The sequence below is a fragment of the Leopardus geoffroyi genome, chromosome A2 (assembly GCF_018350155.1).
Source record: "Leopardus geoffroyi isolate Oge1 chromosome A2, O.geoffroyi_Oge1_pat1.0, whole genome shotgun sequence".
NCBI classification, from domain to species: domain Eukaryota; kingdom Metazoa; phylum Chordata; class Mammalia; order Carnivora; family Felidae; genus Leopardus; species Leopardus geoffroyi.
The window spans coordinates 30,013,044-30,032,326 of NC_059331.1; the positions used below are offsets into that span (position 1 = coordinate 30,013,044).

A 19,283-nucleotide genomic window follows, 5' to 3' on the forward strand; every position below is an offset into this window, starting at 1 on the left:
TTGTTTGTAATTGTTGCAAAAACTGTATCATAGCTTTGGAATTAAAACTGCAAATATATTTTTCAAAAATGCTGGCTTTGCCACGCGGACTTATCTTGGTGCCATTGGGCAATCAAAGATATCTCACACCCGAATGATATACCCCCACCATCTGTATTACCAACTCTATGCTAGTGTCTCTGGAATATTGTTTCCGTAGGGAGATGTGTAACCACTGGGCAAGTGGCCTTAACCTTTCTGACCTCAATTTGTTTGTTTCTAATGAGGATCATAACAATCCTTTCCTCTTGCGGTTGTTGTGAGATTTGAATGAGGTATTATATAGAGAATGTCTGGGGCAGAATAGTTGCTCAATAAATGGGAGTTATCCTTGCAATCCCACTAAGGGCAGGAAGTACTATTGATTTGTACCTGCAGACCTGAAGGATTAAAAAAAGTAGGACGTACTATTTAGAGGAATTCATTTGTAGACAGCCACTGGTCTACCTGGTCCTAATGAAAAAATTCGTCACTTCTCTAAAACGCCCGTCAGCCCCAAGGAAAGGTCAGCTTGATTTAGTGACAGATGCAAATAAGACAGGTAAGGCTGCAAAATGTTTGATTTCTTTCACACCTACGTGATTATATCTGCTGACAAGAACTGGGGGGCAAGAAGGGTGCTCCGTATCTTAGAGAATCTTGTAAGATGCTTTAACAAATCTATAAGAATCGTATATAATTGGCACACGCTTTGTTTGGATGCAAACACTGCTGTTAAAGTAGCGCTTAAAAACAGTTTGTTGGCCTTCCTTTCGTACAGGAGAAACATTTCTCTCGTTTACACTCCTCTCTTGCTTAGCAGACCCTTATTTATCCTATAATGGAAGCATAATCTGCCCAACATGTCCAAATGCCCACTGTTCTGAATGAGTGGAGTCCGACTCAGTGGGACTTTGGGCTGCCTTTTGTGGAGACAAGCATTTGAAAACCACCCCTCCAAGAGTTTCAAGGAAGTGACCTCTTGCCTGTTCTTGACCTCCTCTGCCGGTTTGTGTGTGTTTCAGTTCTGGCTTTCCAAAAAGACAGAGGAAAAAAGACTCGGAGGCGTGTTCTGAGGACATTGAATGGTTATTTATTGAGAAGCCACAGTCTTCCACACTTTCATAACTGTAGGCTTTATATAAGGCAAAAGCAAGATGGATTCACTACTTTACACAGAAAGAAACTGCTCTGCAGAGGACCCCGGGGTCATGCAGTTATAGACCAAAATGCAATGTACATGACAGATATAAAAACCAGTGTGGAACAAAATATTTTAAATTATGGTGACAATCTACTGAAGGAAATATCCATATCTTATTATAAACACATTTATAGTCTAGGGTTGTGATTTAAATATTCCGGTTTTTTACATACACGGTTATCGAAACATAAAAGCAAAATGTGACGTTTAAGAGGGTAAACTTGGACAGATGACAGTTGCTCTGAACTGTGCTTGGTGTTTGCTCATGGGAGGATCACCCTTGCCGTGGCAAATGACAAGATCAATCCATTGGTATCTAGCCGCCTTTTTTTGTTTGTTTGTTTGTTTGTTTGTTTTTTGGCTAACTACATGGATCCGTGAAAGGATGAGTTAACAAGGAAAACGGGGGTTCAGTTTTTAGTTTCGGGGGAACACAAAGAACCAAAAAGGTGGCTTGCTGGAGGCTTGCCTTTGTTTTCCAAAAACCAAAGCAGATCTATGTGTCTTACGTTAATTTATTGTACTCGTTTAAATAACTGGCATCCACATAACGCGAAACAGAGAAGTGAAATACTTGGTGTACTTGCCCTCACATCTGTTTACCATCAGTGCATACACAGTATATTAATGAAGCATCATTTAACTTTGCTGAGAACAGGAACACACCTAGCAGTTGGACTATGTATTCTCCATGAACAGTTTTTAAAGAATGGTGCTCCATATTGCTTGTAAACATACAGACATGGAATCAGGAAATCAGTGGGGTGGAAGGTCATTTGCTAATCTTGGTACCACATAGCTAAAATGGCAATTGTATTGGTAAACATCTCATGGGCATGGTAGTTGACAGAAAATTCCCTACTGGGGTTAACTAACAGACTAAGGACATGCATTGATTACAGGACTTTGTCCCAAAGGACTCCAGGCCCTAGCCTTCTAGTCATCTTCCTCGTCTTCCTCGTCGCTGTCCTTCATGCTGATCCCCTGCAGGCCCCCACCCTCGCTCACTGATGCAGTGGCTTCCTCCACAGTGAGCCGGTTCCGGATGGTTTCATAGGTCTTGCTGTTTAAGGTTGAGTCCAGGACCCCTTGCAATCGGAAATCTCTATAGGTTTTCTAAGGAGGGAAAAGATCAGTGATAAGCGAGATCTCATCTCCACGAAGGGAGGGAAAGGGCACAAAGCATGTGTGGGTGTGAGAACGCTGACCTTCGGCTCAGTGTCTCACTTAATGCATTGTCAAATGAAAAGCCACCGTACTCAGATTTCACTTGTACTGAAAACTGAGATTCTCTGAATGACAGAAAATGAGAAATTGTGGCAGGATAAACTGTATTAGCTGAGACAAAGCAAAGAACATAAGCTTGTGTTTATTCAGTTCCATAAAGGGAAATGTTCCATAATTGTTTTGATTCATTTTGGTGTTTTTTTTTTTTTTTGGGGGGGGGGGAGGGGTCTGGTTCTTTCTCTTAGGTTGGTGTATTATAATATGATAGACTGTGTAAGGGGCCATAACACATAAATAATGGATCAAGCGATTATGATATTTTGTGATTTCCTTTGCAGTCTGGTCTTTAATATTTTTGAGGCTCGTAACGGCACATCCCTCTGTCTCATTCACAAGACAGACATATGCATGTTGGTATATGAAACCTATTACGGGCAGCAACAATTATGGGGAGACGGAGTGCTAATGCCTCATCAATATGTTGCAGGCATGTGATTCATTTCTTATCTCCTTGGGAAAGAAGCGTATCTATTCCGTTCACAACTTCATGGTCTCGGGGAAGAAATTTGGCTCTTTTTCAAGAACAATGGCTTGGTATTACTGTACCACAAAGTCTTTCTTTGTTCCTTCAGGCGATCTCTCTCGGATTTCCTGAGGTATCCCAGGGACTGTTTTTTTCTAGAAATCCCTTAGCGTTAATTGAACATGACCAGAAGCATCTGGCTGTTGTCTACTTCTTAACATTTTTTTTGGAGAAAGGTCTCTCTCTAACAACTTTTCTCATCACACTGCATATCATTTCAGCTACTGATTCTGCCGTGTGTTTCTTCCATTGATATGGGACAGCATTGATATGCCGAAGGAGCATGAGGAGGAATGTTACCCTTCAGTGCACTCCTGTTTGTGACTTCCTTTTCTTGTCATCCATCTAATGAATCATATTATCAACAATCACAGTGTCAACCCCTCTTGAAGGTTACATGTTGTAATGACCGCAGAGTTAACTAGTGAATGAGGCTCAGCTCAGTGAAGTCCGCTAATATCAGATTGTGGATAGGATGACCGTGTGTCCCCCTTTCCACTTTGACACTTAGTTAAAAGGTCCTCCTAATTATGGGCCAAGCTGCAAGGCTCTCCTAGGTAGCTAGGTAGCTACCTGAATTGTCTTCATCTTGACGGGAAAGGGTAGGAGGCTGAGTAAATTCTAGGCATGGTGTAGACCAGGTATCCAGAAGATTCACTTTTTTTTTTTTGTACTTTTCAATTGTTTGTTCTCTTTCCACTTAGGATAATATAATTGGTGCCAGAATATGATGGGAAAAAGAAAGGTAGAAAGCAGCTGGATATTCTCCCCTTTATTCAAATCCCAGAGCGGCATTCCCCAACTCAACTCTAGATGCCTACAAACAGGGACTATATCCAGTCATTTTTAAATTCTCCATCTTGTAACAGAAGGAGGAGCTCAACTAATATTTATCCACTGTTGGATGAATGAATAAATGCTTGGTGAATAATCAATGAACGGATGGATGAAGGGAGTGGATGGGAAGGCAGGAAAGAAAGCCAACTATCTTTGGAAATTCGTCTCAGAGAAGGAGGCCTCTGGTTAAGGTGCTTGGTGAAGAGGCCTCTGGTGAAGGTGCTTGTGCATTGTGCTTCTCACCTCTGTGCAGCGACACAAGTTTTGCTGGGCCTATCTCTGGCAAAAGTGAGGGAGTTCTTTTGGCAGTGACATTTGTGTCCCTTCGCTGTGGTTCATGGCTCTGTTTTGGGGTTTTTTTTGGGCAGAAGGCTAAGACTAAGCCTCCTCTCGGACTTACATTTTTTCCTTAATTACATAGTGCTAATTCCAATATTCCCGACATAGATTCACTAATATCAGTCATGGGAAGGTATTTTAAAATATTAAAATTAATCTCTTCTTTTCATGTCCACCCAGTCAGTGTCAAAAAAAAAAAAAAAATTCCCCCAAAGAAGAGTACTTATACCCGGGAAATGGAATTTAAGTGCTGAGGCAATGGCTAGTGAGCTTGCCTTCAGGAAGTGAACTTTTAAAAATATGAAAATTAGGCTGGGTCTATACTCCGAGTGCATACATTTCTTTTAAGAGCTGTAGTACATGGCTGTCGGTAACCTTCCCTGGGCAGACGCTTTGTGAGATCAAATGTAGATGATAATAATTCTCTTTAATTACACTCAACGGAACAGTAATTGGTTTTAAGTCAGCACTGGGGTGGAAGAACACCTTCAATGAAATGGTGCTAATCCTAAAGAGACTAAGAAATAGGGCGGGGGTGGGGGGTGGGGGCTGAGGGGCTAGGGGATAGAGCTGGGGCTGGGCGGTGGGGGGGACTTCTGGAAAACTGCTAAGAAATAGAAATTCAGCTACATTTTATTATTAAAATATTTTTACAGACACTCTGTGCTTTGAATGAGATTTTTGCATCTGAGTGTTTTAAACCCTCTATGGTGAAGCATCAAATGGAAACTGAAATGATCAAAAACGTATTTACCCCCTTCTGTGATCTTATTATTTCATGTAAACCACTGAGATTTCACGCTGAAATAATTATCATTAGTCCAAGGCACACACACAAGAACAGGGAAAAAAGCTACTTTCAGGGTATGTTATCTCACCTTTGTGATCCTTTCCATTTGACTGTATACACGCATTGTAAGAGAAACTAGTTCAATTAACTATGAGAACAATAATGATTTGCATCCTGATAATGATCACAGGACATATTTAGAAATAGCTGGAGGTAAATATTTCTATTACATTAATTGTGGCAAAATTTTATTTAATTAAACCATAAATGAAATTGGTAATTGATGTGATTAGCATAATGGTACCAAAAGCCAGCTTTTGAAAGTCTAATGCACAGGGCACGATGGCCGCTGCAGTATTTTTGCATGACAGATACATAAAGTATTTTTCTGGCCTGGATAAAATGTCAAATTCCTTTTTATTAATTTTTCCTTTGATGTCTGAGTAATAAATTAAGCATGCATCCCAAAGTGATTTCAGAGGTTTTTCTTGCCCGAGATGCTATTTTAGAAATCGTCTTGTTTTCTATGCAAACCAATATTCTTTGTGTTAAGGAAGTTCTGCAGCTTGACAATGAAATGTATTTCAGTAAGCTATTTGCAAAAAAGAATAATTATTTTTTCTTTTACCTTTACCATCCTAATTAGTGTTTTCAATTGATAAATGTGAAGCTGCAAGTCCATCCGGTCTGTCAACCAGGTGCAGATCACGTTCATGGAGCTGTTGTACCATTGCTGAAAAAAGAGACAAAAGTTCTCCAGCCAACACATCACGAAGCATTCAAAGAGTAGAGGGAACAGGCCACGTTTGAGCACCTGCTCTGTTCCAAGGAGAAACTAAACGGTTAAAGAGAATTGGAGAGCATAGACATCGTGAACATTAACTGACACAAAATCACAAGGTACCAGATCGGCCTGAAAGAAATGGGTTCGGACTTAGCATCTGACACAGAACTCTCCCGCGACAGACATCTCCTATACGATCGATTCATATAGACCATCTTTTGCTCTTCTGATTCTCCTTTTTTGTTGGTTAGTTTCACTCAGTTGAGATTCAAGTCACTGTCTATTTCCTAATGCCACCATTTCAGATGCCCAGGGAGATGGGGCTTCTCCACTGGACAAACGGATGTCACCTGCTACTTACCTTTTGAAAAAACCCGGACCCTGTCTGCTTAGGACAATTCTGGGAATCCGGCTGAGAGCCTTACGAATTGAGGGTGAAGTTTACCTTTAATGACCCTATTGGCATTGGGATAGAGACAATGAAGGTTTCTCTTTAAGGGCCAAATTACACTCTGGGCAGCATATATGCCCTTACGTTGGCTGTGCAATCTGTTTTAATCTTAACACCAAAAAATTATGGAAGATGAGAGAAAAAAAACATCTACAAATGAGCTCATTTCAAGCTGTTGAAATCATACTTCCCCTTAAGGGGGTTAAATTTTGCTTCTTGTCTGTGAAAAATGCTTGAAGCTGTGTCACTTTAGACTGCCACCCCTGTGGTGCAGGAAGTCTCTGGTGCGGTATAATTTTGCAGTACTGCTCATATATTCATAAATCTCACTCAGAGACATATGAACAGTGTTATGAAGTGTCAGTATGAAAAAAAATCTAATCTTTTAAACTTCACCAGGTTTCATTACGCATTGCCGCTTATACCAAACAATTTACAAATAAAATGAAAAGGTGTGGATGGACCTATATATTTATTTATAGGGCATCTATATGAACTGTGCACAGCAAACATGTAAGAAAAAAAGAGTAGTTACAGAACTGAGGCGACGCGTGCTCTCATGCTAACACACACACACACACGCGCGCACGCACACACACACGCACACACGTGCGCGTGCACAAGCACACGCGCACACACTGCGCACCAGTGGGGATTTGAAAAGCATAAATAAAAACATGTTTCTGATGGTAAACTCCACCCTTTCTCACCTAAAGATCATCCAAAATCAGTTTATGCCTAACACTCACAGTTTTTCTGAAGCCTTGTTTCTGACTTAATTTCTTTTAAAAAAAATTAATTTGGGTTTTTACTCGCAAGGTAGAACTGCCAAGTTTCACCTTGTAAGAAACGACACAGTCTCAGCCATGGCGTTCAGAAGCCCTCTTTGCAATCTTTCATTTCTAGGCTCCTTCCTCATCAGAGCCAATTGTGGCTCTCTTTGGAGCCCAGCCGCAAACAGAGACCACACTACCCCAATCAAGGCGGTATTGCAGCCTCACAGCCAACTTCTGCTCTTTTAAAGATCATGGAGGCGAAACCGTCAGTTTTAGGAACCTTCTGTCCCTCCCCAGGGAGCAGGCGGGGTGGGGGGTGGGGATTTTTTCCCTTGAGATTCACAGTTCACTCCATGTAGGAGGGGGTTCGCCCGGGGTCAAGCTGCTTCAGGCGTGGACAGGTTTTCCCCTCTAGGAGTGAGAATATCTTACTGAAACTTTTTTTTTGGCGGGGGGGGGGGGGGGGGGGGGGAGGGGAGAGGCAGTGATTATTGGGGAGTGTTTTTGGCACCTCCTGCCTTGGGATTCTGGAGCTTTTGCTGTCACTGCATCTGGGTTTGTTAAGAAGGGGTCTGGAGACAGAAATATCACCAGGTTCCTGGTGTTTCTGCAGCCCTACCTTACTCTCAGCAAGTGGGGGGCTCTCTTGTGTTCACCTCAGCCCTCAAATGCCATTTGCTGGCTTTATCTGACATGCAATCTGGGGACTCAAATAATGTAATTTGAGAGTCACGAGCATTGCTCCCCCCTCTCCTGTACCTCCTGGGGTTGGAAGATGACCTTCGAAGAACATGGGGACCTCCTGGCCAAACCTACACACCCAGGGCCACATGATGGGTGCATCTCAGGGACACAAAAGAGGAATGTGGCACTCTGGCTCCTAGGCAGAGGTGGCATTTTGCTTTGGCTGTGACAACAGGCAAACCGGCGCTGGCTTCTATCACTGCCAGCAAGCCTTGTGCAACATGCCTTTTTCTCTTTGCTGAGAGACGTGCCACCTTTCAGGGGGAAAAAAAAAATAACGACCCTCCCCACCCTCCCCACCCCCGTCCTCATTTTGTATAAGTGATTCCCATTCTTGTCAAATGGCTTTTAGAGAGCAAACAATAAAAACAAAAGTAAAAAGGTAGAATACTCTCAATACTCTGTCTCTGCTGCTGAAAGCATAGGGAGGTAGGAAATGCATACAGCGATGGCTCAGCGTGTCACGCTTGCAGATTCCCACCCCAGGAGAACAAGCAAAGCCCTGGAACATCCATGCCTTTCCTCCTGGATCTCACATCTAGCAAAAGAAGTGTAAAAAATGTATGATGCCCCATTGGCTACGCATTTAAAGAGGCAAAAGGGAGTAAGTCACTCCTTTCCAAACCTTATGCTCAGTAGATGAAGTTGGATACAGCACAGCGCTAACTTGGTTTTCCAGAAAGGCGCTTAAAGGCATTTGGATGTCGGAGAAAGCAGGAGTCACTGCCTTCTAGAACTTTAAAATGTTAGAGGTGAAAAACAGCTTCCATATTATCGTTTGTACAGGACGAAACAGAGGCCCAGAGAGGTGAAGCGACTTGAGCAAGGTCACACAGCTAGTGAGTTCAGAAGAGGCAGTTCTTCAGGATTAGGCACTGCCCTGAAACAGCTGATCGTCTAATTACTCCTCCCGAGGATGGTACAATAGTGTGCCGGTCATGAGAGCCGGTTTGGAGCACCTCTTTCCAACTCCACATTCAGGATATCACATTGACAGCTAGAAATAGGCCTTGGTGGGAGTTTTTACACCGTGGAAATTGGCAAACACCACAAGCCAGGGCATTCTCCCTCCCAGAAAGCCAGTTGTTACACGCTTACCAGCCCATTGCTGGGTATCTGGGTTCCTGCTCGTCCTCGCGTGGTCCTTATTACTCAGGTTTGCGTTATTTGAGATTGATGCTAATAAAGCAGATTGGTTATGACTCTTCAAAAGAGGAAATAACACATTTTAAGGCCTCCTATTTTGTTTCGTCTTGGGTGCAGATGTGCCTTTTCCAGAAATATCCTAACCCCGGGACACTGAGATTTTGGTAAAATGCACTCTAAACCCTTAAGAATAAAATCGTGAACTGACAACATGGACTAAGTAAGGATAATCGCGACTCCTTTGCCAGCCTCCCCTTAGTTCAGGTGTATTCACTGGGAACTCCCTAAATAAGGTCACCTTAATCCTAAAAATGCACTAGAGAAATAAAATCCTAGTACCCAGGGCCCCTTTAAAAGAAAGGGGATAATTATGTGGAGGTTTTGGAGCTAAAGCCCAAAAGGTTTCCCATCTAAAGGAAGTCCCTGGGAAAACTGGGGACTCCTCTAGGAGTTGCAAACGGATCTGAAAGTTCTAGTTAGGAGGACCTGGAAGGCTGATCGGAGACTCTGCCTGTTCGTCTTTCTTCTTCCTTTCTACAGTGTAGTCATTAACAGCATAGGCCTTACTCGTCTTTCCCTGGTTTTGTAATCTTGGGCAAATTACTTATGGTTTCAAAGACTCAGTTTCCTCTTCAGAAAATGGGGATTCATCAGCCTTTCATGGTCTTTTTGAGGGTGAGAGGAAGTAATCCTAGTAAGGCTCTCGGCACAGTACTTGGTACTTATTAAGGCTTCAATTAACGTTAGTTCCTGCCGTCATCACCACCATCACTAACCTCTCCATCACCATCACCATTATCAGCCCGTGCTTCTCTGTCTTTTTCTCACACTAAGAAATGCCACAGAACAAGGGAGAAAGGAGAGAGCAAGTGAACACAGAAACCCTGTGGTGGTGGAAAACACTGCTCGTCTTAGAACACCTCTGGAATTGCGTGTCTAAGTCTTACAGGACACAAACTCCATCTTCGCAATTCCACCGTAAAGTTGTTCAGTGGTAGATCATCACCCAAACCCATACAAGCATCCTGGGTGCATAAAGCACATTTTAAACTATACTGACCTAGATTTAATAACAGATTAAAAGGATTCAGACAAATAACGAGTGATTTTTCAACTTTGTGTGGATAAAGTACAGCTTCAGCTTGGGTTGGCTACTTATTAGCTGGATAACCTTCAAACAAGCTACTTAACTCTCTGACCCTCAGTCTCCTCTTGGGGTTAAAACCACTACCTACTTCATAGGATTACTGTGAGCGTTAAAAGAGACAATTATGTAAAGTGACTAGGAGAGTGACTGTCACATACTAAACACTCAATAAAATATCGTGACTATTATTATTACTCATAGAAACATAAAGCTGTCCTTTCCACATACAACACAAAGGAATTTTCTTGATTCATTTCTAGTAGGAGCTTAGATAATTAACATGCAGATATACTCAGGTATTGTGCCCTGTAAGCACACCGACTTTGTGCAGAGAAATCCTTATATACAACATCCCTTCTGTAATATTGGGGTGCACAATAGCCAGGATTAGGGTGAGGCTAGTGAGGCGGGGTCTTGCCCATTGCAGGATCCATGGATATTGTCTTTAATATTCTGATATTTCGTTCATCTTGGATTATTTGCCTCGGTTTTGATTTTTTAAAGATGCATTAAAATATTTTTGACCTTGACTGCTATATTTTTACAACCAAGAGGTGACTCATTACAACCAAGAGGTGACTCATTCACCTCTCCCTAGTCTCTGCCCTTGGGTTCACTGTTCCCCGGGGAAATTTTACCGCCAGGAAACGCTGCAGGATTGAGAGCAAAAATGGATAATTCACACCTCGCTGGCCAATAGAAGGTTCGAACTTCCACTTTAGATTGGGATAGTCCCTAATCAGCAAGCAACGGTGTGATTATATGGTGGCGTGGCTTTATGTTGCTTTACCTCTGCCGCCCTCAGGGCCACCTCGACGAGTCTAAATTCCTACACGGATGAGGATCTGAGTTCTATTGTTAGATCATCTCTAAATATGTATTGCCTTTGAAACTGGCATTCCCTGCCTTGATGTTAATTCGATGTCCTAAAGAGACCTCACTGTCAATGATTCGTTTGTTTTCCGAGCTACCCACATATCACGTGAGGGGCAATGACAACAAGGAAAAGAAGCCCAACGGAGAACTCTTCAGTGTGCTTCCCTTCGCACTAATCACAAGGGTAATGTATGTCCTTCACTAAGCAACCCCCTATCACACCAGACTGCGTATAAGACCTTGGAGTCTACCGTCTTAAATGAAGTACTATTGGGGCGCCTGGGTGGCGCAGTCGGTTAAGCGTCCGACTTCAGCCAGGTCATGATCTCGCGGTCCGTGAGTTCGAGCCCCGCGTCAGGCTCTGGGCTGATGGCTCAGAGCCTGGAGCCTGTTTCCGGTTCTGTGTCTCCCTCTCTCTCTGCCCCTCCCCCGTTCATGCTCTGTCTCTCTCTGTCCCAAAAATAAATAAACGCTGAAAAAAAAAAAAAATGAAGTACTATTTCGCACACGATTCGCCAACACACACACACACACACACACACACACACACACACACACGGGCACAATGAACAAAGGTAAAGGTATCCATCCCCCACTTCTCCAAAGTTTGCCTTAGGCCACTTCCCTTTTACGAAAGACCTACATTAGCACCCGTTTTTGCTATCAGAAAGAAATTGGAAGAGGACTTTGGCTTTAATGAGAAAAGGCAAAAAGCAAAAGCGGCATTCTGGGTTTGTGTTGCAATGAATTGTTATACAGGGAGCATGTGCCCTGGGCAGGGAGAGTGGCCCCACCAAACTCCTTCCGCGGGCACTATACTCAGCATCTCAGTCTCAAGCTGCCACAGGTCTGACTTGCCTCTGTGAGCATCTGTGCCTTGTCTCCATTTATTCTATGCATCCTTCAGCCAGATGTGTCCTAACGTACTAGAAGAGCCTTGGGGCGCCTGGGAGGCTCAGTCGGTTAAGCGTCTGACTCTTCAGTTTGGCTCAGGTCATGATCTCGCAGACTGTGGAATGAAGCCCCACATCGGGCTCTGCCCTGGCAGCTTGGAGCCTGCCTGGGATTCTCTTTCTCCCTCTCTCTCTCTCTCTCTCTGCCCCTGCTCATGCTCTCTCTGTCCTGCTCTCTCAAAATAAATAAATGAACATGAAAAGAGGATTAAAGAAAAAAGAAAAGCCTAAAAAAGGTTATGGTTTAGGTCTGAGAATGCTCAAAAAGTTTTCCATACAAACTAAATGGTGTTTCTTTACACCATTCCAGTTCAGGATGGTTTTCACAGGAACGCTCTATTGTTGGATAGCAAGGGAAACCTATAGTTACCTATGCAGGGAACACCGAGCCTTTACGATGTCCAAGTGCTATGCACAGCATTCTACAAGCAGTTTATCATTCAGTCATTGAGTTGAACTTTTAAGAGGTTGACACTATTAACAGCCTCATTTTGTAGAGGAGGAAAAAGCACATAGGTAAATTAAATAAGTACTCTGGGGTCACAAAGCATTAGTACGTGGTAGGATAGGCTTCAGGTTGGTTATTTACCACGACATCTGTATGAGCTGTCCCATTCAACTCAGTAATTAAAAAACGTAATGGTTTGTTTATATAGACACAACTCCAGTTCTAGGTATCTCCTCAGCAAAGCCATTCAGCTCCAAAACTCTCAAAGGAGAAGTGTGTGGGTAGGATAATGTTGTTGAACCTGATTCCCTCAGAACCTGAGCTTGACTTGGTATTGAAAAGATTCTACTTTTTGTGAGCTTGGAACATTGCTAAGCAGAGTGTGGGAAAACCACTCAACAACCTTAAAGGACTAGTGGACAGAGACCATCACTGCTGAAACTTAATGGAAATGATTAGAAAAAGCTGTATGGGAATGAGGCCATGCCATTTCTTAGCTAGAATCCATGTAATTTTTTTTTTTTTCTTCTCCTTTGTAGCCCTATCTGATCTCTTCTTTTCTTTTAGGCTAGTAACTCAGCAAATGCTACTGGGAGAAAGTTCTCACGGTGGGCAGGTTGAGTTTCCAAGGTGAAATGCAATTAGCAAAATTACCTTTATCACAATGGATCGAATTTTCTTAAGAGTTTGGAGATACAAAAGTTATAACACTGATTACAACTTCAGTGCGGAAAAATTATACATCATAAACTTTAAGGTCTTCGGTGAGTAGGGACAGTAAAATAGTAGAGCCTTGGGGAAATTTGGTTTCACGTGAAATTGAAGAGGGCACCATCAGAAAATGTTATAGAAGAAACAATTTTAGGCAGAGTCCCAAAGCCAATGAAACCAGTCTAGTGCAAAACTCAGTTCTTCCTCTGTCGCTTTTCTCTTTAAAGAAAAATTTGATTGGGGCACCTGGGTGGGCTTAGTTGGTTAAACGTCCGACTCCTGATCTCGGCTCAGGCCATGATCTCACGGTTTGTGAGATCAAGCCCTGAGTCAGGCTCTGCGTGGGCACTCTCTCTCTCAAAATAAATGAATAAACGCTAAAAAAAACATTGTACTGAAGTATAACATGCATACGGTAGTGTCTCGCTTTAAGTAAAACATACACACATATATACACATGCCAAACAAGACATGTTGTCCCAGGCCTATAACTGAGGGTAATATTTCGCCCAATATTGTAAAAATGAGCTCTTTTTGAAATTACGGTATTGGGCCTAAGGTACAATAACCACCACGCAGAAACTTCACACACCTTCTTGTATTAAAAATTTGTGACTCACTCTAATATATCCTAGGATAAATGATAGCTGAAATCTAAAAGGATTGGAGTTCTATCGTTAGTTCATTTCTAAATAAATATTTCCTTTGAAACCAGCATGGTCAAGCCATATATGCTGGGCAGACACAGCACTAAAAGCCTGGGCAGTCTGTGGCTAACTTCTCAACAGTTGAATTTCTCCTATCAGTTGTAGTCTCGTTTCACAGGGGACGAAACTGAGACTCGGAGAAGTGACCTGGGAGCTAGCAAGAGCCGGAGCACAGGAGGCTGAGAGGCAGTGCAGCCTAGTGGCTAAGAGAATGGACGTGAACCGGGCTTTCTTGTGTTTGAATCTTGGTAAGGCCCTTAACCCCTCCGAGCCTCGGTTTCCTCCTCTGCTAAATGGGGACTGTAATAAAAACTACTTAGGGTTGCTCTGGGGATTAAAAGAGTTAATAGGTCTGGAGGACTTACCACAGTGCCAGGCACATGCTACAATGTTAGCTGTTAAAACCACAGCCACGCCATCTCACCCCGCGTCACAAATAAGGAATCTTTCTAAGTGCAAGCTCTGTAGGGTTGCACAAAGCATTCTGAGAAACTTCCGTTCTTCTAAAAATGTCTGTGTAAACAGACAATGTGTAACCTCTTGATAACCATCCTGTATTTCTGGGCTGAAGAAGCATAACGAATGCTGGAAGGTTTTAATTTTTTCTTTGGAAAGTACCCTTTCTCCAACTCCACACAGCCACGCTTCAGAGAAATTGCCTCAGCACCTTGCCTAGAGTGTCTAAAGAAGGAAGGGCATTCTGTTGGTTGGCAATGAGTCAAAGAGGAAGATAATACTTTGACCACACCCATGTGACTAAGTTCTTCACTTTGCTTTTTGTGACAAAAGTGGCTTATTATTAGTTAGGGGGAAAAAACCCGCAACCTATTTAAACTGCTGTATTGAAATACTGTAATGAAATCTTTTACGTTTGAAGCTTTCAGTGCATATTTCTTCCTTACAATATGGGTAATTTAAGAGCATGTGAAAAGCATCATCCGGGGTTTCTTTACACTTCTACCAAAGTACCCATAGCTTTGTTAACCCAAGCCACAATTCCACAGCCCCGTGGGTCTCTCAGGTCTGAGGATTGCCAGGGATCTGGCTGTATTCAGTGTTCTATTCCAGATTCAGAGAGGGTCTGGTAAAGAAACCTTGGCACATTCAAGCCATGTATGCCGAATGGGCAAAGCAGTAAGCATCCGCATGCAAATTTCAAGATTTGTCAAAGTTCCCCAAGGGCTGAAGCCACATTTCCTGAAGGGCAGATCATCTGAGTGCTTTTAAAAATGGGTACGTAGTTGAAAGGCATCATCTTTCGCTTTACTCGAGTGTTACTGTAATTCAGGATTTGATTCACCAAAACAACCGTACCTAGAAATGGGTATTTCCCAGTCCCCGCTTCAGGACGCTCAGCTAAAAAAAAGCACAGAGACACCAAAAAATAAACAGACATCGAAGTCAGAGGATTTGGGTAATCAGAATGAACTTCCAGGCTGTCTCAAAAGTCCTTTTTAGTGGAGTTGTCGTTGTTGTTGCTTTTTAAAAACTATATAATTCTTTGGATGTCTAAAAACCCATTTCATTGAGGTCTTTGTAAAGCTGTCTTACTGCTGTGGCTCTTCAGGGTACTAAACTCTGGATTACCTGGCCCCAAAGTCTGATGCAATCCAGACTGATGGAGAAGTCAGAAGCACCTTGTTGAAACCAAGGCTCCAAGACCCATATTTACCCACAACCTAGTCCCAAGACCATTCACCTACTCTTTGCTGTACTGTCTTCTCGTAACGAGGATATAGTGCAGTGAAACAATTTTTTTTTTTAAAGCTTGATTTAAGTTGTCACTGTTTAAAACAGTTGAATCTTCAATAGGAACATGTATAGAACTTAGCATTTGGGAGCAACATTATTTTAACCTCCTTTGAAAAGGCCTAAATATTACCTTAATATTCTTTTTATTAAAATAAGCTATAACCTTTTCAAGACAAAATTTCACCTTTAAACCTGAAATGTGGAGAAATATCCAGCAACAAGTGTCTCTAGCACCGACATTTCAAGTGAATCATCAAAATCGTACTTGGATCCTGACCTGTACTTGCATCCTGACCTAACACACTGCCTCCTTCTCACCCAAGTCAGGCCTGTTACCACCATTTGCCTGAGGGAAAATACAAGGGAAGTAAGAGTCCTGAAGGATCCTTTCTGAAAGCAAATCAAGCAGGAGAGTTTAATTCAAAGCTAAGCTTACGTGGACTATACATTCAGTGTCTCTCTGGAAGACATTCTTTTTTTTTTTAACTTTTTTTTTTAATGTTTATTTATTTTTGAGTGAGAGAGAGACAGAATGTAAGTGGGGAGGGGCAGAGAGAGAGAGAGAGAGAGAGACACAGAATCTGAAGCAGGCTCCAGGCTCCGAGCTGTTAGCACAGAGCCTGATGCGGGGCTCGAACCCACGGACTGCGAGATCATGACCTGAGCCAAAGTCAGATGCTTAACCGACTGAGCCACAATCAGACTGCATGAAACCCCATGAATTCTGCCCAATCCCATGTCTCAATATGGCAGGGGGTAACGTGCAAGCAGACGTGACAGTCCCCAAAAGGTTTTCTTTCCTAATACCTGTAAAATATGGCTGGCAACAGTTCACCTTCTCTGAGTGAGAAAACCAGTAGATAGGTACCTACTGACAGGAAGGCATGTGATGGCAAAGCGGAGGCACTAATGTGAATTTTCAGTCGTGAATGCTATCTCAACTCAAACACAAATGCCACTCTGCCGCCAGTTCCTCAACCCAAGCAAGCACTATTATGAAAAGATAGACACCTAGCAATTCTGCTTTTTAGCACAGATGCCAAAAGATTGAACGTAGGCTCTTGAAGAGACATTTACACACCCGTGTTCATATTAGCGTTATTCATAAGAGCCAAAGATCCGTCGACAGACAAACGGATAAACATAGAGTGGTACAGACGCACCGTGGAATAGTATTCAGCCTTTAAAAGAAAAGAGATACCGTCACAAGCTACAACTGCGTGGAAGCTTGCAGCTACCAGGCTAAGTAAAATAAGCCAGTGGAAAAAAGGACAAATATTATACAATTCCACGTATGGGAGATATCTAGAAGAGTCAAATTCATAGAAACAGAAAATAGAATGGTGGTTGCCAGGGCCTAGGGAGGGGGAGATGGGAAGTTACGGTTTAATGGGTATGGAGTTTCAGTTCTGCGAGATGAAAAGGGTTCTGGAGATTGGTTGCACAATAATGTGAATGTATTTAACGCTACGTGACTGTATGCTTTGAAATGGTTAACATGGCAAATTACGTATACATATATGTGTGTGTATATATATATGTTTACTTATTTATTTATTTTGAGAGAGAGAGAATGCGTGTGTAAGTGGGGCAAGGGCAGAGAGAGAGAGAATCCCAAGCAGGCTTTGTGCCACCAGCATGGAGGCCAGTGAGGGTCTCGAACCCATGCACTGTGAGATCATGACCTGAGCCGAAATCAAGACTCAGAAGCTCAACTTACTGAGCCACCCAGGAGCCCCAACATGGCAAATTTTATGTTATATTTACTTTGCCACAATTAAACCCAAAAGATGGGAAATGAAAAAAATCACTTCCTATACCAAAAAGGAAACTTTCCTTAAGAAAGCTCAGATATATAACAGTATACATATTCTAATCTGAACACCCAACCATGTTTGACAAAAAGCCAAAAAAAATTCTTTGTAAGATGAACATGGGCATTTCACTTAATACCAGGACTGAGACAATTTCTCAAGGCCGAGTTTTGAGACTGCGAAGAACAAAGAACAAATCTGGTAGCATTTGCTCAGTCATTTATTTGGTTTATTTAAAACACGCCACAGGGCCAACATTTCTAAAACTGTGAAATAGAATTAAATGAAGCCCAGAGACGAGAACTAAGAAGGCTCATAGAGGATTAGGTCCAAACAACAAAAAAGATGCATTTGTCACAAAGCATCCTCGTATGTGTTCACAGAGACTCCCCCGTCCCCTCAGCGACCCCCGTCCCTGACTTTCCAAGCATGGATGTGATCAAGCAGCACTCCGCCCTGACACCCTGGTTCTTCTGCCCAAAAGGGCAGCAGCGACCCCATCCAGAATTACTTGCAGCACAACAGACTTATTAAGGTTTGGAATGCGTGTTCAGGAAGCCCTTATTTTAGGAAACAATTAAGTAGAATTAGGCTAATAATGCAAGGCAGGCAAAGCTTTTGCCCTTTGCTGAGAAATAACTCCTGCATGGAACAGCTATACTCATAAAAATCATGTATTTCTTAAATGCCTCAAAATGATCTTTGCACCAAGCTCAGCAATTAACCCTGCCCCACTGAGGAGCGTTTATTCCCCAGGCTAAGGAGGATTAATCTCCATGTTTGCCCGACCAATGTCTTTGGTTGGTGAAAACGCAGTCTGAGGCTTTGGGCTGGGAACAGGAATTTCTGTATGTGGGAAGTGTGCAGAAGGGCGGCAAAGTGGACACGAGGGGCCGGATGCCCCCTGCCACGGCCACATGGGGGCCAAGGATCTTCTTGGGCCTGCCTGTTCCTAACCCGAGGGAGGATGGAAGGCCTTGAGGTGGCCTGAGCCTGGTCTGCCGTGGGGATTTTCTCCACCCGCCCCACTCCACTCGGTCCTCACGGTAGCCATTCATGGGCCTTCTTCTGGGCCAGAAGCAATAGATTTCCCACCTCCGAGCCTGGGCAGGAAGTGACCGCTGGGCGAAAGGGGGACACAGACCCTCCTGTCCAATGCTTTGTCTCCTTGACAACACCCCAGCTGGTGGCCCGAGGAACAGACTTAATTTCTTTTCTTTCTTTGCCCACCCTCCTCCCCGCCCCATACTTCGTTCCCTCTTTCTCTAGACGCAAACGTACGGCATCCAACATAAAGTTGCCGAAATAGCAATCTTGTCTCTGAATATATAAATTGCAAAAATTGATATGAATAAATCTGCAAGTAGCACACTGATTGTGGCACATTTTATCAAAAAACGGCGCTCGGTCGCTCGGTGGCTGGGGAGGGGGTTGGTGTCATTACACATACAGAAAAACATCTGCAAACTCCCAGTTTCTTTACTTAGAACTGAATGGAGGCATGACCTCCTGTTCCTTGCCATGAACCCTGAGTTCACACTCATATTTTACATGTTACAGGAAGCCACAGCTCGCCCCAGGGGTGCTGCAAACAGACACGCAGAAGCCAGATGTAGCTCCCCCCCTGCTCCTTAATGCACCTGAAGAAGCCGGCAACTCGACATTCAAAAGCTGACATGCTCGTAGCTTAAGGTCACTTCAGATTTTGTAAAGAGGAGGACAAAACCAGGAATGCTTCTGGGGCTGGGCTGTCAGCGGGGAGGCGGAGGGATTACAAGAAACCTGTGACTCTGCCTCTTTCTGCCTTTGCTGGTAGTTTTTTTGTGTGTGAACAAGTGCCATACAACAGATTGAGCCTCGTATAAAGGCCTGAGACTGTGCAAGGGCCCCCCGCTGGGCCTCAGCTGTGCTTGCAATTAGCAATAGGCACGGAGTGATTATTGTTGCGGTAGCGGATGGCAATGCGAAGTGACAAG

The 19,283-nt window shown here is 43.1% G+C and overlaps 1 protein-coding gene across 29 annotated transcripts in view; it reads right to left on the reverse strand.

The window, feature by feature from the left end:
- Nucleotides 1-1,091: 1,091 nt before the first annotated feature.
- Nucleotides 1,092-19,283, reverse strand: part of CADPS (calcium dependent secretion activator) — a 481,890-nt gene continuing 463,698 nt past the window's right edge. For all 29 annotated transcript variants that reach the window (XM_045496967.1, XM_045496969.1, XM_045496972.1 and 26 more), the window contains 2 exons: nucleotides 5,627-5,731; nucleotides 1,092-2,338 (listed from right to left, as the gene is read on the reverse strand). In XM_045496967.1, coding sequence (XP_045352923.1) covers nucleotides 2,159-2,338; nucleotides 5,627-5,731 — 285 coding nt within the window. In that variant the 3' untranslated portion in view covers nucleotides 1,092-2,158. The remainder of the gene's footprint in view (nucleotides 2,339-5,626; nucleotides 5,732-19,283) is intronic.